The sequence below is a fragment of the Sinocyclocheilus rhinocerous genome, unplaced genomic scaffold (genome assembly GCF_001515625.1).
Source record: "Sinocyclocheilus rhinocerous isolate Xijiao unplaced genomic scaffold, SAMN03320098_v1.1 scaffold1259, whole genome shotgun sequence".
NCBI lineage: Eukaryota > Metazoa > Chordata > Actinopteri > Cypriniformes > Cyprinidae > Sinocyclocheilus > Sinocyclocheilus rhinocerous.
In genome coordinates, this window is record NW_015650717.1 from 259,692 (window position 1) to 281,694 (window position 22,003).

Here is a 22,003-nt window from a genome sequence, read left to right on the forward strand (position 1 = left end):
AATAATTTTGACCTGTGATTGTAGAATCTTTCTAATTTGTAAAATTATATAATTTATAATTATATAATATATAATTCTATAATTACAATATGTTAATGAACTGTATATAATATTTAATATTAATATTACATATGCAAATTATGTTTAAAATGAGCTGTGTTTTAATAAGAATAAATATATTTAATGAAATTTATGAGATAAATATTCATTTTGTTGAAAAATGTAAATATATTTAAAATGAATCATCTGTGTATATTTCATTTTGTTGTTTATATAGTATATTTTAATTCTAAATACATTTTGGACTTTCATTGTAGATTCTTTTTGAATTGTAAAATTTGATAATATACAAATATATAAAACATATTTAAATGATCTGTATATAACTGTATTTAATATTTAATCCAAATGATATATATTTATGAGCTAAATGTATAAATATGTTCATTTTATATAAATAAATGTAAATATATTTAAAATAAATTTAATTATATTAAATTACAGCTATGTATTTTCTTCATTTTATGATTTCCATATAATAATTTATTTACTGATTGATTTTGGACTTGTAATATATAAAAATATCATCAGAATATGTAAATATAATACAATATTGAATATATTTTAATTATGAAATAATTATAAAAAATAAATTACTTCATAATATTGCTTGCAACATTTTTTTTTTATTGCAAACAAAATGCTAAATTTGTGAAATTCTTTCAATTTCAGTTCACTTCCTCTCATTTCAATTTCCCATTTAACTAGATTTTAAATGTGAATGATTTTAAAACCAGATTTTCCCCAACCCTAGTGTTGCATATGGAGTCCTGGTTTGCGCACAGGTATTTATTGCCCTGAAAAATCAGGCTAGATCCAATCTGGGCTTGAAATAGAGGATGTGGGCTTGCAGTGGGGCAGGACAGACATCGCAAAGATGAATCTCTGTGAGGTGAAGGCACACTCAGGCGTATTGTTCGCTAAAGTAGGCCTCCTCTATGTCTGACTGACAGCAAAGTCATCATGGAGAAGACAGCACCACTGGTTTGACCCAGAGCTGGAACACACATCAAACGCACAGTCACTGACGTGGCAATATGACAAAATCATTTCGGGTCACACAAGTTACAGACAGACACACAAAGGAGCCGGAGAGTTTGAAAAGCGCAGACACGGTAACAGCACACAGCAGAGAGGCATGATCATGAACACCATGACGGGAGCGCAGCGTTACGGACACTATATGTAAGTACACCATTTACCACAATGTAGATGTTTCAGGTTCGAAAGTTCAAGGGGGAGGTCAGGGTTTGTTTGAAGCGTGTAGGAAAAAGAAGAACAATATTGAATATGCATGAGGAGTGCAAAAGTACGGACTGCAAGAACATCTAATTCCTTATGATATTTTATATTTACATATATACATATTTATAAGGTAAAGTTATATAACCTGTGCAATATCGTACGTGTTGTGAGTGAGTCTCTCAGTTGACTTTTTTCCTTCAGATAGATTTGTATAGACACAACGTCTGATGCATAAGCGCCTGGGGATTGTCATGTTTTACGAAAACGTGTGCTTTCGAATAAAGAGTAAACAGCTTTTAGCTATACAATGTGTTTAGAAATGTTGGAGAATGAGGCTAACAGGGCAGTTTGTTTGTTTGAGTAGCCGTTCTTTGTGGAAGTAGGACACATCCCGCCTCCAGCTCGGCTTCATGACATTTGAATACAAACGTAACTAGTGTGTGTATTTTGTCGACTTGACTGTAGTGTGTTAGGCTCATGGTGTGTGCTTATAAACAAATGTAAAATCTAAATTTGACAGCACAGTTTTCAAATTTAAGTGTAAAAAAACAAGGGTGAATAACATGATGCTCAATTTTTTTCTATTGATTTATTTATAAATATATTTTAAAAAATGCACACATAGTGACTTGATTACACCTTTTCTGTGATTAGCATGCTTTTAATTTCTGAATTAAAATTCATTTTGGTGTTTTGTGGCAGGAATCAAAGTCATGTGTTGGATCAACATTTATTTCAAATCAGATCATTTGGTGAAATGTCATGCAGTTCGACTCCTCAAAAACAGATAATTATTAATGAATTACTCTGAAAAATATATTTCAAAGCTTTTTAGAAAATAATGATTAAGATAAGGTTCACCTAAAAATGAAAATTTTCAAAAAAATTTACTCACACTCGGGTCACCCGAGATGTAGATGAGTTTGTTTTTTCATCAGATTTGGAGAAACTCAGCATTGCATCACTTGCTCACCAGTGGATCCTCTGCAGTGAATGGGTGCCGTCAGAATGAGAGTCCAAACAGCTGATAAAAACATCACAATAATCCACAAGTAATCCACACCACTCCAGTCCATCAGTTAACAACTTGTAAAGAGAAAAGTTGCATTTATAACAAAAAAACAAATCTGTCATTAAGATGTTTTTAACTTGAAACCATTGCCTTGAGTCCTCTTTCCATAATATTGCTTTATCCAGTGAATCAGGAGAGAAATATGCACAGATCAAGCATTGTTTACAAGCAAAAACAGTCCAAAACAGATCTAAACAAATATGTTGATGGATTTTGATGTGAGAGGACAACAGGGGATGGTTTTTTCACTGGAGGAGGCCTTATTATGGATTATAGACCCATATTTTGGAAAGAAGTAACAGTTTAGAGTTAAATCATCTTCTTAATAATGGATTTGTTTCATACAAACATGCATCTTTTCACTTCACAAGACATTAACTGATGAACTCGAGTGGTGTGGATTACTTGTGGATTATTGTGATATTTTTATCAGCTGTTTGGACTCTCATTCTGACGGCACCCATTCACTGCAGAGGATCCATTGGTGAGCAAGTGAAGTAATGCTACATTTCTTCAAATCAGATCTAAGTCTTCTTTTTTTTACACTATCATGTATTTTGCTATTGGAACCATAAATATATAATGTACATATATATATGCATTCCATTCACGTCTATGGAAGTTTATCCAACTATGACGAATTCTGCCTCAGAAACCTCAGGTTCCATTGTTCAAAATGGTCAAAGTTTTTCAAAACCACCATGAATATGAAGAGTACATTGGCATGTTTTAAACTAGCTTTTTAGAGATTTCTCCTTTTCTTTATCGCACACACTCTTATTTGTCATTGACCCACAAATCTTCTCTCTGTCTCATGCACACACACGCAAACTCTTGCTGAATAGAAACCCAACTGATTGATCACCAGCTCAGGTCCGGTGTTCTACGAGAGAATATGGTATTTATCTGTTGGACTCTCACTTTGTCTGTATCCGTCTAATAGTTTTCAGTTTCTTGCTGACTCCGAGCAAATGTGCTATTCTAAATCATAGACCAAAGCCGGTCTCCACTGGACCGAGCAACCATAAGGACCGGGTCTGGCTGGAAACATGCATCTTTTCACTTCACAAGACATTAACTGATGAACTCGAGTGGTGTGGATTACTTGTGGATTATTGTGATATTTTTATCAGCTGTTTGGACTCTCATTCTGACGGCACCCATTCACTGCAGAGGATCCATTGGTGAGCAAGTGAAGTAATGCTACATTTCTCCAAATCAGATCTAAGTCTTCTTTTTTTTACACTATCATGTATTTTGCTATTGGAACCATAAATATATAATGTACATATATATATATGCATTCCATTCACGTCTATGGAAGTTTATCCAACTATGACGAATTCTGCCTCAGAAACCTCAGGTTCCATTGTTCAAAATGGTCAAAGTTTTTCAAAACCACCATGAATATGAAGAGTACATTGGCATGTTTTAAACTAGCTTTTTAGAGATTTCTCCTTTTCTTTATCGCACACACTCTTATTTGTCATTGACCCACAAATCTTCTCTCTGTCTCATGCACACACACGCAAACTCTTGCTGAATAGAAACCCAACTGATTGATCACCAGCTCAGGTCCGGTGTTCTACGAGAGAATATGGTATTTATCTGTTGGACTCTCACTTTGTCTGTATCCGTCTAATAGTTTTCAGTTTCTTGCTGACTCCGAGCAAATGTGCTATTCTAAATCATAGACCAAAGCCGGTCTCCACTGGACCGAGCAACCATAAGGACCGGGTCTGGCTGGACTTATCCTTGACCATCGACGTTAACTACTATAATGATTTCCAATTATAGAGTTCTGTAGTGGAGCTAATGCATTAAATTAGGTATGCAGTTAGATTAGGTTTTTGCGAGCGTTGTGTTTTTGTAACGCCGCGTGTGATTGAAGTTGAAAGTTAGTTGAAAGTTGAAAGAGTTGAAAGTTAGCAAACGTATAACTTAATATTCACTGGCTGTGAGGCAACTGCAGTGGGCAATAGACATACAGTATTACACAACGTCATCAAAGAAGTAGATGAAGACGTGCACTTTGCAGATGCTTTGATCCAAGCAGTCTGCATTCAGTAACATGTTATGCTACATTTCACTTTGCTCGTTTTGTAGGCTAATGGGTGAAGAACTAACTGTTACGGGGCTGACAAGATGTGAGACGTGCAGATCCATGTGCAAGCTTTTATTTAAAGCAGAAGAGGTCAGAAACACAGGCAGGGTCGAACAATGGCAAACAGGTATATGGCGGGCAAGACACAAGAATAATCCTAGGGCTAGCGTAGGTCAACGATTGGCGAACAGAATCAAAAGGGCGAGACTAGAGGGATAAATCCAGGAAAACAGGCAAAGATCAGAAACCAAGAAAACAGACAGGGCAAGACTAGGCTAGGACTGGGAAACTAACGAGGGCTCTGTAAAGTAGCTATCACTGCTGGCGATAAGCGCATACAATACTCGGCAGTTTGATAGGAGTCAGATTGAGTGATATATAGTGAATGTGTGATTGGATACAGCTGTGTGCAATCAGTGCTGTGTGCAATCAGTACAATGGATGATGGGATATGTAGTCCGGGATGATGCAACAGTTTGTGTAGTGCGAGAGTCAATGTAATGGAAAGGGTGACCTCTGATGGCAAGCAGACGGAAGTTCATGGACCGGATTCGTGACACTAACATCTTACAAACGCTCACATTCACTTTGTGGATACTCTGATAAAAGCTGTCTGCTTTCAGTTACGATTTCATCCTACATTTCACTCCAAGGCTCTTTTTGAGGTGTTAAAACTGCTGTAAGTAAAATAAAATGAAACTGAAGTGAAATATATTTGTTGAAAGAAAAGATTTTGCTTGTTTTGTAGGTAATGGATAAAGTCGTACTTTTCTACTCTTTCCACTTCAAGCCTCTTTTTAAGGTATTATTGAAACCACCATTAGCAAGATAAATTAAAATATCCTTGTTGAAAGAGAAAAATGTAGCTTATTTAGTAGGCTAATGGCTAAATTAGCCGTCTCACCTCTTACGGAAATGTATAGGCTATGTACATGTTCATAATAACTATATGATGATTTTGTATATAACAACAATATTATGTCAAAAATACATTTTAACTTTATTAAAACAGCATATACAAAAAAAATCTGTATGTTTGTAATATTTTTTTAAATGCATGTCTATCTTTTATATTTACTTATATAATATTAACATGTATTTATGGGTTTTATGGATATACATGTACATGACATATATGTCCAAAAATGTATTACACATGTATAAACATGCATATTTGTATAGGCTATATATATATATATATACCTAAAACGGCTCGTTCTAACACGCCCCCACATATCTACATCACTATGTGGGAAGATTTGCATAACGCCGCCAAAATGTTCACGCAAAGATGCAATGCAACGTGTAAAAAGACAGTATAAGTCATTATAATACGCAATTACTGTATGTCCCCACTGGATGCAACAAATGCCTCGTTTATAATGGGTTTTAATGTTTTTGTCTCGTCGCTCCGGGACACGGCATCACAATATGGTAAGGGGCGTAACATTTCCGTCACACGCTTGAGGTATTCGGCCAATCACAACGCACTGGATAGCTGGCCAATCACAGCATACCTCGCTTTTCAGACCGATGAGCTTTGTAAAAAATCGATGCGTTTCAGAAAGGCGGGGCATAGAGGAGAAACAATAATGTACAGTATGTGGAAAATAATGTGTTTTTAACCTTAAACCGCATAAACACATTTCATCACACCAAATACACAAAATAATGTTCTTTTCAGCAACATCATATGACCTCTTTAAGGACATAGATAGGCTAAATAAATATTTGTTGAATGTGTTGAATGTGATTTTGCTTGTTTAGCAGGCTAACCGTCGGATATCTTAATTGGTGGCGTAAAAAATACCATGAAATGTGAGCTTTTAGCTTCTTCATTTTTTCTTGCAGAACTGCTCCTACATCCCAGCTGTGGAGAATTCAACTCATTATTGGTTAAAAATAACCGGGCTAAAATTCTAGTCTGTCAGGTTAGCAAAGAAATGAGGAGGAGAGTGAGGAAAATTAAAGCTACGCTCGGGACGGATGACTCACCTCACGGCACACTGGGAAAAAGCACTGCAACAGCACTGAAGTGTGACACCAAGTGTGTGGTTTAAAGAGAAAAAAGAGTGTATGTGTTAGTTTACGCATGCACAAGCGAATAAAGTGAATACGTTGCTGTTTGAGTTGAATGGGTGTGTGTATATGTGTCGGGACGGGCGAATCTCCCTCTCTTGTGTCTCTAAAGGTGTATTCACACCAGGAAAGTTCGCTAGTTCACTTGCTTTGGTCTGGACCAAATACAATGTTTGTTTTTTTTGTTTGGTGCGGTTCGCTTTCACACTGCCCTTTTTTGCAAGTGAACCAGAAATTGTAAACAAAACCACACGTGTGCTAAGGTCATCCATTCATTGGACAGAAATTCTCAAGCAGGGAAAAACAGGAAGTGCAAAAACAGGCTAATCATGGAGATCTTTCATAGTGCAATTTTTATTATTTTACTGATTTAGTGTTATCAGATACTAACGCAATATGCATCAAATTCATTGCGACACTGACTCATAAAACACTAGTTTATTAATAAATAATTCAAATATTTCCTTACTATTTTCCCCCAACATAGTCCTGGTAATTTTTGCGGCAAGCTTTAGCCTATTTTGCGTTACTGTGCGCCATGGTCAGGAAAATTCATCATTTGCATGTGTTTTTAAGCATTATGTTTTAAAAACAAGTGATTTAAGCCATTGAAACGCAAAAAACAGCACTATATGCGTGAGCTGTGTGTTTCTGAGCGAGATTTCTGCAATTGGGTCGGATCGAGGTCGGGTCATATTCACACCTTAAACGAACCGTACCAGAGTTCGTTTGGAAGCGGACCGAGACCACCTCTTCAGCTGGGTCTCGGTGCGGTTGTTTGGTCCGCACTCGAGTGCGATTACTGTATTCACACCTGGATGTTGTAATTACGACTTGCCGAAATAAAATCTATAGATATTAAATACTTAAAGCATATCACAATGCTAGTTTAAACATTTAACCTATATAAATGTGCGCTATTAGGTGCATATCCAAACGTTTGTGCGGAGAGTGGAAGCTGAAGCATGCTTCAGGTCATCAGTGGAAACAAATTAAATACGCCGTCATTTTTGCTCATAAAGGTAAGAATAATACATCGTTCGGAACTGTAAAGGGTCTATTTTTATCTGTGTGCACTCACAATATCCAGAAAACCTTGTGCTTTTGTAAAATAAAGAAAACAAATAGGATGCGCTTGCCGTCTCGGTTTTGAACAGGAGCGCTTCACAAAAATGAACCGAAACTCAGCGAACATTTTCCTTACAGACATAATGGATATATCTATAGAAAGATTTAAATGACTACAAAACGAAATAATTCAAATCCAAAACAAAAACTCTTATTATTATGTAATCCGTAAAGACGCATTTCTTTCTAAAGGCGCGTCCAATGATGAGATGGCGAGTCAGGATCATCAAATTCATTGCGACACTGACTCATAAAACACTAGTTTATTAATAAATAATTCAAATATTTCCTTACTATTTTCCCCCAACATAGTCCTGGTAATTTTTGCGGCAAGCTTTAGCCTATTTTGCGTTACTGTGCGCCATGGTCAGGAAAATTCATCATTTGCATGTGTTTTTAAGCATTATGTTTTAAAAACAAGTGATTTAAGCCATTGAAATGCAAAAAACAGCACTATATGCGTGAGCTGTGTGTTTCTGAGCGAGATTTCTGCAATTGGGTCGGATCGAGGTCGGGTCATATTCACACCTTAAACGAACCGTACCAGAGTTCGTTTGGAAGCGGACCGAGACCACCTCTTCAGCTGGGTCTCGGTACGGTTGTTTGGTCCGCACCCGAGTTCGAATGCTGTATTCACACCTGCCAAAAAGATCCGCACCAAGAGGGGAAACGAACTTGAGTTCGATTCAATCGAACCAAACAAGACAGGTGTGAATACACCCTAAGTGTGTCCTCTCTCCTGGTGCAGTGAGATCATGTGTGAAGGACCACCTTATTTATTTTTTTTTTACCTCATTTCTCCTCTTTGTTCGCTTGCGAAAAGTCATAAATCACACCGCCCCAGCTGGAGAGGGTTCTTGCGACTCGGGTCCAACTCTCCCTCCTTGGGGAACGAGCTTTGAATCTTATAACCCGTTCCTGGACCCACATTTTTCTGTTTGTGGAAAACCAAAGAAGGAGGGCACTCCTAACTTGTCTTATTTCATGGATGCGCTCTCCACATCACGCTGCTGTAGCTGCTGCCATGCTGGGCTTGGGGAAGAAAGGTCCTTGACCAACTTAGATTGGTGGGCGTCCTGAAATAGATCTGTGAATGTTTGAATTTGTGTCCTATATAGAGGGAATGAGACGCTGTCCCATACAAATGAGTGTTGGGAGAAGGCCTGTCTTATGTGTTGAATATTCATGATGCATTTTGCTGGCCATTTGCAGTGAAGCGGCATTGTAAATATTGCTAGATGTAAGGTAACTTAATTTACCTATCTATTTATTCTTTGTCTTCATTCAGCTGTCATTGTTTGAATGCAAGCCCATTTTCTGAATGTCACAGACAAAAAATATAATTATCCTTTAAGCACTGGTGCACGAGTCAGTGGGTTGACACCGCTAGAGACATCACCACCATAATTACAATCTACCTCCACAAGATTCAGCACCTACTCTTTGTGTTCCTTCTAGCCCATTATTCTGCACATACCCACCACAATCAATGTTGCACATTACATCAAAAATAAGAGTTTCTTAAGAACTGGGCAATCTAACTTGTGCGTGTAAAGCTGTCTGAATCCTGACAGTCTAAGCATCATTGCAGTCATGTCCAAGAATGGAATCTGGTTAACTCAAAATGGGAATCACTGCAAATTAGCTCTGCACCACCAGCCCAATCTGAGGCTGGCTGAAAAGCAAATTTATTCCCCAAACAGAATTTGGCCAAATTGAACAGCCCACACTGAAATCAAATGAAGCAGGCTCCATTCTCTCTGGTTAATTGTGAGCTATACAGAATGAGTGGATGTTCTATGGGTGTGTATTGCAGTGCCACGACTGCTCTCCAGATATTACATTTCTAGATTTCTTTTGCATTGGCCAAATCACTATGAATGAGGGAAATCTTCATCTGAAAAATGTGTTCATTGACTACATTTAGATGTTTATTTTTAATGAATGAGGAGCTGCAGATTGCATCATGTTACTGTAACTGAATCAAAGTAAATTAATAAATAAAACATCTTACAACACAATTAAAACAACAACAACAACAGCAATAAATTCTAATAATAAAACTAATTTCAAAATATTTGTTTATTTGTCATATTGTAAATATTTTTGTTACATAAATTATGAAATGCAGTGTTTAAAATCTGAATATTTGATAGTATGTTTTTATGTTTCTCTAAATGAAAAATTCTACAATCTGTTCAGATGAGCCATGTTTGTAAAACTGCCTTAAAATTAATTGAATTGTATATTAATATGCCTACTACATAATCACCTACTGTATTATTTGGTGGAATAATTATCTATTGAGATTATCATTATTAGGATTTTTTTTTTACTTTATTAATAATAATTTAATTTACCTTTGAATTGTTTATTAGTTAAATGTGTTGATTATTTTGAATTTGTATTATATTTGTTATATGCATTCATTATTTAAAGTATAATAATGAAATATTATTATTTATTACAATAATGAGCTATGTTGTTATTATTATTAATAAAAAAATCGAACTGCTTTTGAACATCGGTTTGTTTTACGTTGCTGTTGCTGATGTAATATAAAAGCCACTCGAGGCCAAGCATTACAGTGAATTTACCACAGTTACAGGGGTTATGTCCATTCTGCTTCACATTGTGCCAACAACACTGTAAGGCATGGCCTCTTGTGGCTTACTGCTTTATTAAACCCTACAGTGTTTGACCACTATGAGAGAGCATTTCATTTCAGTTGTAGTGGGATGGTCCGTTCGAGCACCTTGGCACAGTTTTGTGAAGCTCATGTGCTCATGTGCTATATATATATATATATTCCTATAGTGCACATATCAAAATAATTTTTGCAATAAAAATGCAATAAATGTAAATAATATGGATTTAAGAGCTATTTGAAAAGCAGTGGACACAATATTGGATGCTTTTTATACATAGTTTTAATACATAGATGCTTTTATAATGTAGTTTAATACATTTACTTGTTTACTTTCATTTATTTTAAAGTTCAATAGCCTATTCTTTTAAATACAGTAGATGTAAATATAGTAATGCAGAAGTTATTTGCATTATTTTCCAACCTTAACTGTAGCTTACAGTATTTAACATTTAAAGGTATAGTACACCCATATTAGAAACAAACAAAAAAAAAAAAACATTTACTTGCCCTCATGCCATTTCAAACCCATATTGACTTTCTGTCTTTGTGGGACACAAGAATACAAATGTCCTTGTTGTCCTGGTTGTGTGTAATAAAAATGAATGATGACTGAAGATGTCAAGCCTTAAAAGGACGCAAAACAGTATGCTTTGTGAACTATATAAGTCTTCTAAAGCCAACAATTATTCATTTATATTGTTTATTGTGTTTTTGAAATTTCATTCTAAAAGTAACTTTTGATAATGTAACTGAAACATTAGAAAAACGTTCTTAGAACATATTTTTGTTACCTGGTAGAAGTATAGTTTCTTGTTAGTTTGTTGAGAGAAAGAAAATGGCATGTTTGAAGAGCGAATGTGCGAATATGCTCTATATGTATGAGGGAACACGCAACTAAATTAGACACCTGGAAATAAAGCGTAAAAAATGGAGAACAAAAATAGCAAAGTAGTCCTCAGTTGCCATGCTTCTTATTTGCAGCAATAATTGACATTAAATCATTAATTCAATCGCATTACTCCATCCCCTGCGTGACATCACTAACAACAATCATATTACTGAACCAATGTGCTTTGAACAACAGACGAGCGACAAAGTTACTACAGTTTCAGGAAACTAGCTAGTTAATTAAATGCATCATACTAAGCAGCGAGTTATGCTGTTGCGTTTTGTGAAGTCAATAAAATTATGTCTTAAAAGATTAATTCATCAGTAAAAAATTAAATGAACACACTAAGGAGGATGGAGCCAGGGTGTATGCCATGATTTTCGGTGAACCTCACACATAAATAGTTATATGGACTACTTTTATGGCCACGACTTAATAAAAAAGAAAAAGGTAATTGCGACTTTTTATCTTACACTTCTGACTTTTTTCAATTGCAAGTTTACATCTCGCAATTCTGACTTTTTTCTCACATTTGCGTGTTTATATCCCACAATTCTAACTTTATAACTCACATTTTCGAGTTTATATCGCTCAGTTGACCCTTCGCAGGGAGTTTGATTGACATGTGATCTGACCAATCATAACGCTGAATCTGCCATTTTTGTCTGGCAAACAAACCAGACAGGAGAGTAGATTAATGTCGGTGGACCTGAACGTGAAAAATGGTGTGTATCGACATCTTTCCACGGTTGAAACAAGATGCCTTATGATGTTCATTTATGTTTATTTTTTGCTTATAAGTATTAAAGAGGAAGAGATGATCAGTTCACTTGCCGCTTGAACTGAGGTGCTACAGCTGCCACAAAACGGCATGATTTGTTTGAATTTCATTTAAAAAAATTACAACATTTGAAAGCGGAGACTTTGTTTCAAATCAAAAGTAACCTGATCTGTCTTGTCTGTCGGGGCATTGTCAGTTTCCTCTTTGCTCAGCAATGTATTTTTCACTGAGTGAGAACATGATGTGCAGTGTGAGAGCGGCATGGGTTGTCGGACATAGCAGCAGTAACGAAGGGGGGCAGGTCTTTGCGAAGGGTCAATTCTGACTTTATAACTCGCAATTTCAAGTTTATATCTTGCAATTCTGAGAAAAAAATGTAAACTCGAAATTTAAACTCCGCTCACTCTAGCCCGCCGTGTGTGACGCTGTGTGTTTCGTTGTGAAAGCGAAACTACTTTGTTTGGTCTTCCAAAAGAGGACACGACTAGAAATCAGTGGTTAAGTGCGATGGCCAATCTTGGCCTGCACCTTTTGTAAATGAAATGTCATAAACAAAATGTTAATTTTGTGAATGTAATATGTGACCCTGCACGGTTATATTTGTAGCAATAGCCAACAACACATTGTATGGGTTATGCTACCGCTACTGGAAATGGCGCTGTGATGTTCAGCAAGGAAGACGCAGTTGAAGCCGATGCCTGGGAGTAGGAGGAGAAGGAGGAGAGAATCAATTGTTATTATTAGTAGTACCTGCGCTTCTGGTGCGGATTTTTGTGTTTCAAAAAAGTGGTGAACAGTACCATGGTGAATTACCAGAAATACATTACTGTAATGCAGCTGGCTCTAGGGGTGTCTGCCATCAACAGAAAGCGTAGCCTGCCTCCCAGAAAACATATGTGGTGAGTATTTATATATATGGATGTGTGAGGGGCTATTCGGCACTGCAGCTTGCTGGGAAGAAAGACTAGTGTACGTTTTACTTTTTATCCATGTAAATGTCTCTATTTCAGTCTCACCGGCGGCAGTGAGGGCAAAGTTTGAGTGTTTGTAAAGCTCTACCTTGTGTCATTTCATTCATGATTCACTCTACTACAAACCCAAGCATGTCACATCATTCATGTGTATGTCTACTATGTGCAATTTCAAATGAAATAAAAAGTTAAGGCATGGACGTGTGTTTCTGTCATTGTCACTGTGTGTGTGTGTGTGTGTGTTTATTTTTTGTGCAAGTTTCTCATTCATTTCCATTCATAATGGTCACTCACTCCTCCAGCACTAGCCTACTTCTGTGGTGCTGTAATGACTTACGGATTACACTTTGAGTTGAATAGAAGACACAGACATTAATTAACTTGTATTGGCCGCTATCTCCAGCTTTACGCTCACGTCGGGTCAGAAGGTTTTTGTTTTCAAAAGGTCAACATGTACAAAACGTTTCCTCTCCATAGGTTTTCAGTCAGACTCGAACCTTCTTGGTTATTGATTAGAGATTTTCGTTAACCTCTTTCATTAACCTCAACCCATCTTCCAGTGGATGTCTTTGGACCACAATGTTTTTTTCTCCATGTTGGAGTTGGATATAATCACATTTCATTCTCATAATTACCATATATTACAGTGTCATCCTCATACTCCCTTTTTATTACTTTGCAGGCTTGAAATAAACAGGAAATTGTGGCCTTCAGGGCATATTGTGGTGAGGCTCATATAAAACAGCTACTTTAGATTGAGAAATGTTGATTTGTCGTTGGGACTGATGGTTTTTTAAGCGAGTTTTCTGGGCTCAGCAGGTCTGTAGGCCAAACTTCACCTCATAATCGGCTGCTACTATGAGGTTAATAGGGCAAAAAGATTCTCAGAGGCTGTTGAAATTACATGCTTTAGAATCAAAGGAAACAGTGCAAGATCAAAAATAGTCTAATGATGAAAAACTTGCAATTAGCATGACAAATGCCAGGTCTTTGTTGTTGTATTGCATTGAAAAAAAATATAAAAAAACTCTGATGTTATCCTTAAAGTGCTTTTATAAGAAAAGTTCTGTTTGCAGATGGTCGGCCTGTAATGATTCATTTTATGCCCCTTGGGGTCAGTAAAGGCTGCTAATTTGAGTGTTGCATGCTGGGTAATTCATTTGTAACTAATTAGGAGCAAGTTGTGAGTACCCAGATTTTTTATCTTGTTTTCATTGTCATTAAAAGTACCTCGGGCTCTCGTAGCAGCTAGTTAGGTTCATTTTGTAAGAGTTTCCCCTTAAATGGAGGTCAGCTTATTTTACTTCATGTCAGCAGTAGCACAATAGTTGACCCTTAAAGGAGAACCGAAGCCATGGTGTTCTGTACTACGAGGAGCCATGTGTGCTACAACATCAAAGCGGCAAATCAACCAAGCAAGCGAACGTAATTTACAATCGAGATGAGTACTTAATGCGACAAGCTCCAAATAACTAGAAAACTTGACAAATACACATAAATCCAAAATGAGGATGAGGCACCTTAAACCCTGAGAGATGTCCTTGCGATGCAATGTTTGGATGGTGGTGCTCCACTCGTTTGAGTAACGATTAATTATTCGTGGATTTTGAAACATGATAACGCAGGAACGTTCTCAGCTTACAGCTGTAGTGGGATTTGTGGTACATGTAAACAAAAGCATCACAGTAAATTAAAACAACATGTCAAGAACATGTCCATGTCACATTTCACCCCAATATCAAAAGAAAAAAAAATGTTCTCTGGACATTTCTCATTACTGTAATATGTGCCTTTAAAAATCATTCTACAATGACATTTACATTTAGGCATTTAAACAGATTATTTTATCCAAAGCGACTTACTATTTTAAGGATTAATTCTTCCAAAAATTGTCTCCAAGATGTAAATGATTTTGTTTCATCATGAGGAACAGATTTTGAGAATTGTAGCATTAGATTACTTGCTCACCAGTGGATCCTCTGTAGTGAATGGGTGCCGTCAGAATGAGAGTCCAAACAGCTGATAAAACATCACAATAATCCACAAGTTATCCACAGAAGCAACGGTATAAAAGTTAAAACATCGTAATGATGGATTGGTTTCTTAGAAATAAACAGCTTTTCACATCACAAGACGTCAATTAATGGACTGGACTGGCGTGGTGTGGATTACTGTGATGTTTTTATCAGCTGTTTGGACTCTCATTCTGATGGCACCCATTCACTGCAGAGGATCCATTGGTGAGCAAGTGTTGTAATGCTAAATTTCTCAAAATCTGTTTTGATGAAGAAACAAACCAATTTTGGATGGCCTGATGGTGAATACATTTTCATTTTGTATGTGTGATTTTTTTAATTATATAAAATTGGTCATTTAATTAATTTTAATAACATATTTTAAGGGGCTTTTAGTTTTTCACATTATGGTAATTAGAATGATTGGAATTTTGCTTGCAATTATGGTAATGAGAACTGGGGAGGGAAAATGGAACATAGGCCTCATTTCCATTTTCATGTGAGATAACCGTGAATGTCTTCAAATCCTTGTTTTTTTCTTCTTCTGGTTTTGGTGTAACTCATGTTCTTGACAGTTTGACAGTGGATATCACATTTTTCCTACTTACTATAAAGGATTCTTATTGCTATAAAAATACTGTCATGCAATAGATTTGTTTGTATGTTTTCGCATTATAGTAATGAAAATTAGATTTTTTTCCCCCTTAAGATAATGCAAACTGAGTAAGAAAATGTGCCTAATTTACTTAAAAATAATGTCACAATGCAATAAATCAAAATGGTACTAAAAAAAGGCTTTATTGTTCCTTTGATTTTTGGGGTGAAATGTTACCTAGATATATTCTTAACAGTCATTAATTGCTGAAAAAATTATGGATATCATATTTTGTGTACTTTCACGGTATGAAGAAGCATTCACAGTACTAGAGACTCTGAAATCTGACCAGAGGATGCATAAGAATTTCTCGTCTTTGAGAGTTGCTACATTCGATTTGTTCCTAGGTGAGCCTCCTGGCCTGTGGTTAAATATCTGTCCACTTTCACCCAGAAGACTTCAGGATCAATCCAGGAAAAGAGGTAAAAGGAGAAACATAGTGGAGATAAGTTCTCATGAGGCAAGTAAAGATTGCTTAAAAGGGCCCTTGTGGACAATAATGGACAGGCAACATGCTACGTTTTTTGCTGTATGTGATATCAAATGATTGACTCAAATATGTAACATACCTAGTAACTGGATCAGTTAACTCTGTGGGACGTGACTGTAATAAATCCTGTCTTTGATCAAAGGAAATGTCAGATGCCTCTACAATCATGAAGACAAACGGTCCATCAGGGCTCTTCATTCCTGGCCACCTTTAGCATTCATTACCAGTGATTTAACAGAAATGCCTTTTCTAAACCCTCAGATTCGGCCGTGCTGAGCGGAAAAAGAGAAGTTCTGAGAACGATGTCTGTTCCCAGTCCTGGAAACACAGCAGATGGTCTTCTTCCCCTGCAGTCGTACAAACTATTCCAGAGCTTAGTTTTAACCTGGCGTAATAAAATAGGCGGCAGTTGTCCACCCTGAGGCCTCTTTACACGTGTTTTTTTAGCATTTGCACACTCTTTTAAACGTGAGCCGGGTGCGCACTTGACTGATGGAAGCCACAGAGTTCAGAAGAAGCGTCTAGGTCATGTTTCATGCTAATCTCTGGGTTTCCCCACACAGTTTTCGCCCCTCCTTTCCAGTAGACAAGTAGAGTGCTGATTGAGACTCTCTGTAAGTAACTCTCCTCCATCAAGCCAAATAAACGTCTTTGCCTTCCACTTTCATCCCCATCCAGAGTGATTATTTACCTCATTAGCGGTTGATGGTTGTAAAGCAAAAGCCTGCTAATAGAAAACCCTCTCTAGTAGAAATTTCACGTTCAGCCCGGGCTGAAGACACAGGACTTCATTGGTTCCTGCTCTCGCTGTGGTGCCCTTAGGCCATTCTGTGCTGGCCGAAGAGAAAATCAGATTAACGTTTGTGATAATGGCAGCAAAGATAATGTTGATGGTAGTCATGGATGGTAGCGTAGTGGTCAGCATTGTGTATTTGTGTCTAAACCGTTCTACTGACTTGAAGGCCAATGTTAACGTGGATATTGACTTGCTGATCAAGCGGTATCCTTTGCTTCTATATCTAACTGTGCCTGATAGCTTTATGAGGCACATAGGAAGAAGTCAGGAACAAACGGACTACCCAAGTTGATTATAGACTTTTTGTAGGCTTTTGTTTGTGGCTGTAACAGAGCTAAGCATCTTGTTTGGACTGCAAAATTAGCTGGGCACTCAGTAGTATATGGCTGCGTCTGAAAGCTTAGGCAGTGACTTGTTTCTCACTGGCCTAACAGACAATGACTTTGCAGGCAGCATTTGCGCATGAAGGTACCTCCCGAAACTTCGAAATTTCGGACAGACTTCTGAGGCAGCATAACAGTTTATTGATGTACAACAAAATAGAGACAGCTTTGGTGATAACTAAGTGACTGTATAATTACTACAACACTAATTTCTCACTAGAAAGAAAATCAAAAGTTTAAAAAGTCATTCAAAAATAGCAATTTACACACTAACTGACCACCACCCACAACTTTCATACGCTATATTACAACTTTCATACACTCCCCTGATCTCAAGACAGGAGGGGTTATATTGGTGCCGTGACCCGGATGGGAGTGAGTTTTAGGGGGGTGAGTGTCTGGTAAAAGCTGTGGGGGTAAAACCTCACTCCCCTGATCTCAAGAGGTGCACTAGCGACAGACACTAGAAGCTGCATTCCAGAAACGCAGGTTCGAATCCCGCGTGGAGCGAGTGAGAGGAGTACAACAGGAGGAGTTATATTGGTGCCGTGACCCGGGTGGGAGTGAGGTTTAGGGGGATAGTGTAACGGAGGCCTGTGCAGGTAAACCTCACTCCCCTGATCTCAAGAGGAGCACTAGCGACTGGTGCTAGAGGCTGCGGTTTTTAGCGTCCTTGTTAGTGCGCCCACCTCCCATGCTTGAAATGCCAGTTCGAATCCCGCTCGGAGCGAGTGAGGGATTATAACCTCTCCCTCACCCTCTGCAAGGTCAGGTTTCTTCTTTTTATCGCAAAGAGGCATTTGAAGGTGCACAGTGTAAACCAAAAATGTAGATAAAACTGTAAACACCTAACACTTTTTTTTTTTAACTATTGAAGCCATTCAATTTGTTGGATTGGTTTTACATACTGTGGTTGTATTAGTGGTTGGGACACGACTATGAAATATAATCCGAGCTTGGCCTTTTACTTTTTGTGTGAATTAATGTGGGTGATTTGTGTCTATAATGGATGAATGACGGTGGATATGTGCCACAATAGCATTTTTCTCAATGAATATCCTGTTTTGCTTTGAAATATGTCACATTATGCAAGTGAAAAGACTTGCCAACGTCATTTCATGTTGACTCATGTTGACGAAACTGATTGGTTGATTAAAAATGAATCCCCAGTCAGTAAAATGTTCATTTTTATATTACACGCACTGTAGCATCTAGCAAAATGTCCCACCCTTTTTTATTGTTTAAACCTATTAAGCTAAAAGCATTTTTGGTTTCCTTCAGAACAGCAAAGCCTAGGCAGAAAGAAAGCCCTTGTTACTATTTACTTATTTTTACTTTAATATTTCTGTTTTCTGTATTTAATTTTCCTTCAAAGAGTAACAGAGACAGTCATATCTAAACTAAACATGACATATTGCTTGGAATTTACAAAAATCTTCCAAAAATTTTATTTTTCATCTAAACCTGTACATCATAAAAAAACATGGTAAGGAATGATGGAGAATGAGTTTTCATATGGTGTGCAGGTCAACAAACTGAACATTTAAATGTCGTCGCATTTGGACATCTTTATGTAGTTTTATGGCAGTTCATGTAAATAGCTTATATGGTTTCTTTACGTATTTTAAGGTGAAATGTGTCATTTCTATGCCACTTTTGTCATCAAACAGAACTACAAAAATAATGGTTTTGAAAAGTGTTTTAACATCGAGAAAATTAGACCGTTTACCCAAAAATGATCATTCTGTCCTCATTTACCCCATGTCATTCCAAACCTGTACAACTTTATTTTCCTGTGGAAAGCAAAAAAAAATAAAGAATTACAAATATGTCCCTAAAATGAAAGTCAATGACAAAACGCTAAAACATTCTTCAAAATATCTTTTTTTTTTCCACAGAAGAGTGTCTTGATGACAGAATTGTCAATTTTCAATTGTCAATGTGAACTATCCGTTATAAATGTCTCTATTTTCATAGTTTTTGTCTATTTTGTCGTGAAATTTAAAGTGTTTCTCTCTTTCTCTTGTTCTTCAATCTCAGGGTCTTCCCCAAACACGACAAAGACGAGTACGGGCCTGCAGTGTAAGCATTTTAAGCACTTTTCACTCCATTTCACTAACAAAACTCCATTGGTTGTGCTCATCTTTTTAATGGAGATTACATTTACACCACATCTAACACACACTGTCTGTCACTTTCTTAGTTACTATCCCAAGATCCACGGTTTCATTGGCACACCAGAAAACATCTCTCTGCTGGAAGAATCTGAGGGATCGGTGCACGGCAAACCACCCCTGCGCAGAATCAAGGGCCGAATCCACCGCAGCAAGAGCCTGGACGGCATCGACCTGCTGGACTCCAACGTGAGTTAAAGACTGCATAATGCTTCCGTGTGTGGTGTGTGGGGGTTGGGAGTGTGTGTCAGTGTGTATTCAAATGAGATTGCGCCCCTAGATGTTGTGTGTCCGCACTCAGTGTATACATGTATTTGAAAAGCAATTCCATCACTGTGTGTGTCGCATGACTGTTTGTTTATGAAAATGCACATGTACCAGTATGTCTGCATGGCTGCTCTAGGGAGTTTCTGCAAGAGTGAACTTGACATGCACAATTGTGTAAGTCCACTTATTCACAATTATTGCATACATTATTAACAAACACACAGCTGGAGTCAATTCATAAGTGTTCGTAAATGTATATCAAGGGTCAATCGATATAGGAGAACATATTTTAAAGGGACAGTTCACTTAAAAATGAAAATTGTCATCATTTTCTTACCTTCAAGGTCATAATTTGAGCTTAGAATTCTTTTCTAGATTTTCTTCCAATGAATGCTAAAAAAGATTTTTAGCAGAGTGTTCAAGCTGCTCTTTTCCATACAGTGAAAGTAGATGGGGACTGGCGATGTTGAGATCCAAAAATGACAACAACAAAAAAACTATATGAAAGTAATCCGTACAATTCTTGTATTATATTACATGTCTTCTGAAACCTTCTGATAGCATTGTGTGCATTAAAAAAAAATCTGAAATTTAAGTAGTTATTCATAGAAAGTTTAGAATGTCATCTGCCCATACGAATGGGAACGTTGTCAGAACATTTTCTGCAAATAATGGCTTATTCCTCACACAAAGCTAGCATATGACTTCAGAGGACTTGGAATATCATGCTAAAGTTGTATGTATTATTTTTATGGTTGTTTTGTGACATTTTTGGACCTCAGCAAGCCCAGCCTCCATCCACTTCCACTGTAAAAAATCTTTGTCATGTGGTGCAACAAAGAGGAATGTGTGAGAATTTTTTCAGCAAATAATGGCTTAAGTTTAGGTTTATTTTTCACACAAAGCTATCATATGGTTTCAGAGGTTTTGGAGTATTGTGCAAAAGTTGCATGTACTGCTTTTTTGGTAGTTTTTTGACTGTTTTGATGCTCAGCAGCCCTAGTCTCTATCCACTTCCATTGTATGGAAAACATTCTGCTAAACACCTAAATTTGTGTTCCATGAAATCCATACGAGTCCTGTATTATATTGCATGCCTTCTGAAACAATCTGATAGCATTGTGTGCATAAAAAAGCAGAAATTTAAGTAGTTATTCACAGAAAATCTTGGTAACACTTTATTTTGATGGTCCCTTTTGAACATTCTGTTGACAATAAGTAATGTTGCACCTACATGTCTACTAACTCTCATCAGAGTATTAGTAGACTGTTTGCTTAATATCTGCTAACTCTTTATTGTCATGGTCTCCCAACAGACATTCTACTGACTATAAGTAACTTTGCAAGTACATGTCAACTTATTCTAACCCTAACCCTACCAGTCTACTAATACTCTAATGAGAGTTAGTAGACATGTAAGTGCAATGTTACTTATAGTCAACATAATGTGTTAAAGGGACCATCAAAATAAAGTGAAACCAAAATCTTTGTCATTTTTGGAGCTCAACAGCCCCAGTCCCCATCCACTTCCATTGTATGGAAAACATTATGCTAAACACCTACATCTGTGTTCCATGAAAGAAAATAATAATTAGTACTACACAAGGGTGATTAAATGGTGATAGAAATTCAATTTTTGGGGTGAACTATTCCTTGCATGCTGTGTATTTATCGCAACTCTCGTCCTACAAATCTCTAATTTAAAATTATTTTTAAAATTACATTTCCCACCATGAATGATACATGAGTCTGTCATGTTCACCCTGCGCAGACTGTCTGAATGCCTCATAGATGCTTCATGGGCTCATACTTAATGCAACACCTTACTGAATCTGATTTCTGCACTGGGATACCCCGGAGTGGCTTTCCGTTTGCATATAAAACACCTGGGATTTGGAGTGGCTTTCCGTTTGCATATAAAACACCTGGGATTTGAAGTACGCCAGGATGTCTCACAAATTGCTTCACCTCCTCTGAGGAAATGCACTCTAACATGATTATTATTCTAATGAGCTTTGAGTGGGACTTCCATTAGTAAATTCCACTTGTTTGAGTCTCTCGTACTTTGCAATTATGTCTTTCTGGTTGAGCAGGGTTTTTCTGAAGGGAAAATCTCAGTTGTCGTATGTTTTTTCTTTTTAGTTCATTATAAAAATACTTTTGGATTCCGTTTGAATAGGTTTGTTTGTACTTGAAACATACTTGTAGTTCTAGACGTGCGAGAGTTTTTAACAAAGTTAATGA

General features: G+C 37.0%; 1 protein-coding gene across 1 annotated transcript in view; it reads left to right on the top strand.

Annotated features, from left to right (window-relative positions):
- LOC107712516 (uncharacterized) overlaps window positions 1-21,636 on the top strand; it is a 28,151-nt gene extending 6,515 nt beyond the window's left edge. Inside the window, exons 3-5 of the mRNA XM_016517799.1 lie at window positions 19,359-19,400; window positions 19,522-19,681; window positions 21,531-21,636. Of these exons, the coding sequence (XP_016373285.1) occupies window positions 19,359-19,400; window positions 19,522-19,681; window positions 21,531-21,539 (211 nt within the window). The 3' untranslated portion in view covers window positions 21,540-21,636. The remainder of the gene's footprint in view (window positions 1-19,358; window positions 19,401-19,521; window positions 19,682-21,530) is intronic.
- Window positions 21,637-22,003: the final 367 nt, after the last annotated feature.